This window comes from Rhamphochromis sp. 'chilingali' (genome assembly GCF_963969265.1).
Source record: "Rhamphochromis sp. 'chilingali' genome assembly, chromosome: 1".
Taxonomy (NCBI): domain Eukaryota; kingdom Metazoa; phylum Chordata; class Actinopteri; order Cichliformes; family Cichlidae; genus Rhamphochromis; species Rhamphochromis sp. 'chilingali'.
Window position 1 is genome coordinate 42,066,936 of NC_137929.1, and position 7,638 is coordinate 42,074,573.

Below are 7,638 nucleotides of genomic sequence, written 5' to 3' on the forward strand. Positions count from 1 at the left end.
GAACAGTGTGTCATGACTTTCTGCTTGTTATCTTTTGTTTTCTGTGCTCCATTTTCTAATTCTAACTTTAGAATTTGTCTAAACTCTGTGTTGGGATAAAAAGTTAAAAGAACACAGCAGACTCTCAGGGATTCAGTTCACATTTATTTCAGCTTAAATACATCACAATAATCCAAATTTTTACAATAATGACAAGAAATTATATATACTCAATGTCTTACATGCACATGATATACTGATGTTAATATACTATTGTGGTACTATGATCTACGTGCTACCAACTAAAACAGACTTGCACCTCTGAACTCATAAGACCATGTGACGTGTCCCTGATCTTAAACCAAAGATCCAAACAAAGTTGGATTCATAAAGTTCTTTTAAATCAGGCCTTGAGCTATAATATAAGTTATACCATATTAATAAATTACCAAAGAATGAGTAGTGTAAAAATGTAGGCAGGATTCATGCAGTGCTATCCACCGTAGTGATCGTGTATAGGTGCATCTTATAGTTCCTAAACCATCACTAATGTGTCGTTGTCAGATAACTGTGGACTTATCAGTGGAAGTTTTATCCTCATTTACATACATTTGTCCTCCCTTAGCAGACATAAGTGGATGGTTCAGATGAACCCTCGCTTGGATCTTTAGCTCTTTTTAAAAACCTCTTTATAGATATCATCAGGAAGATTAAGAGACATTAGCAAACCTTGTGGTTAACTTATAGCTTTTGACTGGAATGAATAAATAAATAAATAAATATATCCAAACACCTTGCAGGAGCTAAGCTTGGGCTTGCAGTCTGTACCAGGACAATATTCAGGGTGTTCGCTTTACACTTGGGAGAAGAATATTTTCTCCTGTTCTTGGTCTTTTGTTTGCATTTACAGATTACAACTTATCCAGACAATGAATGTGGATGCTCTCGAGGTTTTAAAAAGGATCCTCCGAGTCTCTCGCTCAACGTGCTGAAGTGTCTACAGTGATCCCAGCCTCGATCGGGCAGATGACCAGCTGGGCCGTGTTCTTCCCGTTGTCATGTATGCAGGGGTTAAAGTACGGATACAGCGGCTCAGTGAAAGTGAGCCCGCTGTAAGTATAAATGTGAGTCTTTGCCTCTGTGTTGTAGAAGGACACCGAGCCTTCTTCATAGTCCAGGAATATACCGACTTTCTGAGGAATTTCTTTAAGGTGAAGAGTGACGGCGGGCCCAGCGCAGGCATACAGGCTTCCACCGTTACGTCGGCATATCGCCCAGTAACCGTTATCAGGGCGAACTGTGATGGCGCCCTTCCTGTTGATGGACTCCTGGGCCACCCCAAGATCCCAGTCTGTTTTATCCCCAACCTGAAACACAAAGAAGGACAAAATGATGCTAAACTGCAGAGCAGAGCTTCATTTCTTTAGGTTGCTTTTTAAATGATAATAAACTTTTTCTGACAGTAAACACAGCAGATATAAAATCAGAAGTGAACATCATGTAGCCACCAGGGGGCGTAAAGAGTTTTATTTTCCTGCTTGTTTAGATCATATACATTATACAGTCCTAGTCACAGGTTGTGTCGTTGTGTTCATGTGTAATTTTCTTTGGTGTATTTCAATCCAAATCTTACTCTAAATAAAGCTGTTGTGTTCCACTTTGGATAATATTCACACTGATCACGACTATAAGCTGTTTAGCAGCAGGCACGTGCAGAGGGGGGGGCTAGAGGGGCTTGAGCACCCGCCCCTTTCCTGATGGGTGCCAAAAGTGCCCTTTTGTTGAGGCAACTTTAAAAAAAAAAAAAATATATATATATATATATATATATATATATTTTATGTGTGTGTGCGTGCGGAGTCCTGTCTGTGCCCCTCAACAATAATATTTAACTATTAATCACAGTTTTGCTAAATAAAAGGATCTGGCTTGCATCAGTCACATGATCCATTTAACCAATGATCGCCCTTGACGGCAGAACGCGCTGGTTACGAGCCGGGAACGAGCTCACAAAGAGCACGCGCATTTTTAGCAGTCCGGAGCTGTAGGAGAAACACAAGTTAACTCAGAGACACAGACTGATGCGACAAACCCAGTAAGTAGGTGTACAGCGTACACTGTAGTGTGTAGCACCCAGGAGTATTAGCTTATTACGTACACGTTGGTAAGCTGTCTTGTTGCAACTGACGAACTGAAACAAACGAGCGTGCTGTGTGCGCAACAGCGCGACAAACATTACCTGTCCTTTTATTAACTGCACAAGTAGTGCTGGTCACAGCTGCTGGCTACCTGTGTAAGGCTGTCATGGGTCTGTAGCTCTGTCACCGTTTTAGGGAACATATTTAGTTTTAAAGTATTTAGAAACATATTTAGTTTTAAAGTAAGTTTCCGGGCTTTTCCTGCCTTTCTGGAGGGATTATATTTCACTAAAAAACGATCTAATATCCATGTCCACATAATAATTATTATAATTATAATATATTAAAAACACACGCTGTATTTTAAAGAACATACATTAAGAAGCAGATTATATTAGATTTATATTTTAAATAAGACAAAAGTTGGATTTTACAGCAGTAAAATGATTGTATCTCTACAGTTTAAAAATGTAATAAGCTTTGCCCCTGCACAGAGTGGATAGTGAAACAAATGGAATCATCATAATGACATTATTTCATATTTATTACTTCCCCCTCCTCATTGCTTTATTATTGTAGCTCTAGTAATAAATAATAATGTAAGGATTCTGGATCAGCACTGTGATGCCCATAGTATATACAGTATTCTGAAGAAGGTCTAACATGTCACTGTGTGCGCGTGCATGTGTGTGTTTTATTTAGATGGATTTAAAAAAAAAATATTACTCATGATATAACATTGTCCAGACATGGCTGGTAAGGACATGAGGAGGAAACAGCAGGAGCTGTGTGAGGCTACTAAAGGCAGTGCTATAACATTTTTCTCTCATCATTTAGATTAAGTGCAAGAGTTGTTAGGTGTGGATAATTAGATTATAGTTTATTGCAATAGCAAGTTGTGCCTTGTTCTCAGATAGACAGCAAGTGGAGAGTGATATATGAAATGATGGGATGGAAGGAAGAAGAGAAGCAAAGAGTGATTCACAGGCAGAGCCTAAATTATTTCTCACAGTTTTTGTTGCCTTATGGTTCCAAGCGCTGTCACCAATCTTTGCATTTTGTTATTATCTCATGACATTTAATCAGCTACCATCTCTCCTATGGACTTTTTAATGTCTACAGTCTCAGACCAACACAGCCCTGCCCTTCCCATTATAGATTCTTGATGAATGTGTGTTGTTGTTATTCAGCCTGGTTCAATGTGCCCCTTTTTAACTTTGAGCACCCGCCCCTTTAAACCTCTCTGCACGGCCCTGTTTAGCAGTTATTTATTTTATCCTTTTATCCTACCTGAACCACCCAGTAACGTTTCCCAGATGTGAAGCTTTGTTTTCCCAGCACGGCGACGCAGGAGTTGAACCTGCGGGGGTCGTCAGGTAGCGGGGTCCTCCCCTGCTGGTAGCTCATGCTCACCTGTGGATTGCCACGATCACATTCATACAACAACTACTGATGCCGTACTTGTCATTATTTTGCATCTGCCTGACTTCTGATCCACTAGTTTCCGTCATTTTAGTTCCTGCATAATATTTGTCGTCCATTAGCTGTTGTCTGTAATTCACAGACTCTAATTTCACAGACAAGAAATGCAATTTCTCAATAATAGGTGTTTTAATAAGTGTTTTCCCAATAATATTACAGGGCTAAACTGAACTGGTGTGTATAACTAACTAAGCAAATGACTTTACACTTAATTATACAAACAGCTGCACATGTATCAACACTTTGTTGGATCATTTTTTACAGCAGGACAAGACTTTGTTTAACTCCGAGCTCTTGTTAAGGTGTTACAGTCAGGAATCATGCAGCTGATAATTACAGCTCACCTTTTTATTATCCGGGGACAGGACCACCCAGCCAGCAGCAGTAGCAGGATCCAGAGTTACATCCACTGGAGACAGAAACAGAAAAAAACACATAAAAAGATTTGCTATTTCAGATTTATTCAAATTTTCAGGATTAAAGAAATAATATGAAAAAATAACCCTGTTGTTTTGAAGCATATTATTACTGAAGTCACCTTTTTTGGCAACAGAGTATCTGTATTCTGAGTCATTTAAATGTATAAAGATTATTTGAATCAGTGTGAAGAGCCACTTTCTTTCTACTGACATCAGTAAGAGTCTTTATTAGATATGGTGGTGACAAATTTTCAGTCTTGTGTAATCCATATAACGTAATCACAATATAAATATCATATCCATACACATACCTGCATATTTATTCATCTTGTTTACCTCTGCAAAAGATCAGAAAAGAAACTGTGTCATTTTAGTGTCATTAAACATTAACGTAGAACAATTAAAATATTCACTAATATTTTAGCGAATGTTACAAGATTTATTTTTGCACCCTAAGTGTATCACTAAAGTTAGTTATGTGCAGACTTATAGTGTAAAATATGATATAAATATATATGCAATGCAAAAAGTGGCAGGATTATAATAAAACCAAAGGAACCGGTGATGCAAAGAAAGTCTTGTGTTCTAAAATCAGAGACTATAATGTCATGTCATCATAAGGATTACAGACCTTCTGCACACAGCTTCCTCTCCAGTTCTTGGCAGATGTCGACCAGTTTGGAGAAATTTCTCCTCACAGTCCGTGCGTAGCTCTCCGATTGGACTCTGACGTCAGCCCAGTGCTTGACGGACATCGGAGCGTCCAGATGTAAAAAGTTCTAAAACAGCATCAGTGACAGAAATGAGCACCATCAAATGATTTCACTAACAAGCAGACAGGCCGGTTTGTATTCATATCATATTACAATCACTTTAGATGCTTTAAACTTGCTTGGCTGTGCAGAAATATTAAACATAAATACTGATTCTGACCTGCTGGAGCTGAACTGGGTTCTCAATGTGCTCCAGGAGGTGCAGCTCACTGCGTCTCTTCTGCAGCTCATTGATCTCCTGGCTGATCTCCTTGAGAAGCTCCTCTGCTCTCTTCTCAGCCACCTCCTGCTTCCGTTCGATCTCCTCGATGAGCAAAGCCTGGTTTCTCTCAATGGCAATTACCATCATTGTGGCAGCCTGAACGCTGGCCTGTATCTCTCTTTCTTTATTTCTCTGCAGAGATGAAAAGAGTTTAATTAATATGTGAAATATGTTAAAATGCACCACCTTTGTACTTTGCTACCCCTTCTTCAATGAAATTCAAAACAAATTAAACTTAGGGTAAAGCTGCTTATATACGATGATTCTTATTAATATGCCCATAATTTAGCACATTTCCCCCAAAAAGAAGACAAAGAAGATGATCTCAGTGAGAGCAGCCTGCAGTCCTCTGATAACAGTTGATCTATTGTCCCAACCCACCTCCAGCCCTGCTTTTCCATGTCTCTTTATGTCCACATAATGAAGGTTTATTATATCAATAAAAACAACTAATAAAAGATCACAAGAGCTCTTAAAACAGAGCCACGCTGCCATATATGAATTACTAAAGATGGAAAAATACTTTGACTGAAGTAATCCTGACTTTAGAAGATATGCAAGGATTTTAGCTTTTGAGTTTCCATAGTTTCTCTGCCCTGTAATCAGAGTCTTTTGTGCACAAGGTTACTTACACTCTGCATGGATATTATAGCAGGATAAACTGCAAATAAAAGCCAAAAGTGGATTCCAGGCTTGAAAAGTGAAGCTAATGCATTTTTTAAAATGACCAGCAGGGGGAGGCTCCTCTGTCTTTTAAATACAGTCTACATGAAGCAGAACAACACTGCTGTTTTTCTTCTGGTGTGAGCTTCTACAAACAAATTGGTCGAAGTTTTGTTTCTTAGAGAGCAAACAGGCCGAGAAATGTTCATGTCTGTAAATGATTAAAAAGCAATGCTCACTTTGCTCAGCTCCATTGACTGTTTGATCTCCTCGGTCTTTCTGATTCGGGTCTGGATCATGTGTTGATACTGTTCTTGGGTCTTCTTTATCCGAGTCTGCAGAGGCTGAAGTTGAAAACATGTATTTTACATCTTGGATTATCTGGAGTTCCTTACAAGATAATCCATGAGCATCGTTACATTTAACCACTTCTTTCTCCCACCTTGATCTTGAACTCCATCTCTCCTCCAGACCTAATTGGCAGTAGTGGAATGACGGGTCTCTTTGGTTTGAATCCTGGCATTTCTTTTAACAAGCTTTAAGATGATGATGTACATCTGATTAGTTTCAACCAAATGTGCTAAAACGTTGAAATAAAGCACTATAGTATAGTTACAGTCAACCAACCTTGGAAATCTTTCAGTGATTTCTTTTAAGGTCCAATTCACCCTGAGTTCGGGGCGACTGCTGAAGGATTCTTTGCACAGTGGACAATCCGACTTTTGCGCCACATCCCAATAACGTTTGATGCACTCCAGGCAGAAATTGTGCCCACATGGGATAGAGACAGGGTTTTTGAAGCTGTACAAACAGATGCTGCACTGAAATTGCTCTTCAGACAATGTTGAGGCCATGTTTCTGACAGAGAAATAACATTTTGTTACCCACACATGTTGAAATTCTTCTGTACACTATGCTCTTAAGGTCAGATTGTAAAGATGCAGGTTTATAAATCTAAGTTTAAAAAAAAATCTAAATGGCAAAGCAAGAAGACTAAAGGATATTTTTAAACATAAGATCAAAGTAAAGCATCCAGTGTGCCCTTTTCACTTATATTTCACAGAACAGGGCAAAACACATGAAAGCTCATCATGCTGTAGCGCAGAGAAAAGTGGACAGATTTATTTCAGATGCTTCGAAGACAACAACTACGTTTAAGTTCAATCTGCAGACTGCAAATATACAAGGGTTCACAAACAGAGTCTGAAGGTCCTAGTGGCAACATATTGTTACATTTTTATGAATCTAATGGATTTACCAGTAAAGAGATCAAAAAATGGGCTGTGAAAGAGGCAATAGAAGGAGAAAATCTCAGACTTTTCATTGACTGAATTCTTGACTACAATAATTTTCTTTGTAGTCAAATTTAAAATCAAAGAAATGCTCATTATTTCAGCGTAGATTAACTAAATTAAAAGAAAGAAATTTTGAGACAATGGGTAAAATTCAAATGAAAGCAATATAAAGAGAAATTGTTTCTGAACCTTTTCTTACAATTTCATCACTATATTAACTATTTTACTTACTTACTTTAATTTTTCCCCAATAAATCAGCCCTCAGCTCTTTATTAATGCATTTTATTTAGCCACTGCTCTCCCCTTACTGAGTTCTCTCTAACACTCAAACTCCAGTCAACGTGTTAAAAATGTAAAAGTAGTAGTAGTTGTTGCTCTAATTTAAAGATTGAAACCTGAGATTACATCCAGAATACACACACCTACATTTTACACATCATCTCTGAGATATCCACTTTTACTATTTCTGTGCCTCTAATTAAAAATATTGCCGTCAATATTTGGATCCAAAGTCAGTCTATCTTGAAGAAAAGGCAGCTGATGTCTTGTTTCATGTATTTTTATTCTCTATGCTATCTGCTTGGTATAAATAATCACTTACTTGTTTAGGTCATGCAGGTAGACGG

The 7,638-nt window shown here is 38.2% G+C and overlaps 1 protein-coding gene across 1 annotated transcript; it reads right to left on the reverse strand.

Moving 5' to 3' along the window:
* Nucleotides 1–131: 131 nt before the first annotated feature.
* Nucleotides 132–7,638, reverse strand: LOC308399491 (E3 ubiquitin-protein ligase TRIM39-like). Its single transcript, XM_080886792.1, has 10 exons — nt 7,614–7,638; nt 6,344–6,574; nt 6,159–6,252; nt 5,956–6,060; nt 4,952–5,185; nt 4,650–4,797; nt 4,330–4,356; nt 3,944–4,008; nt 3,408–3,530; nt 132–1,346 (listed from the first exon to the last, which is right to left on the reverse strand). The coding sequence occupies exons 2-10, from the start codon at nt 6,568–6,570 to the stop codon at nt 960–962; spliced, it is 1,410 nt and encodes a 469-aa protein (XP_080742918.1). The 5' UTR covers nt 6,571–6,574; nt 7,614–7,638; the 3' UTR covers nt 132–959.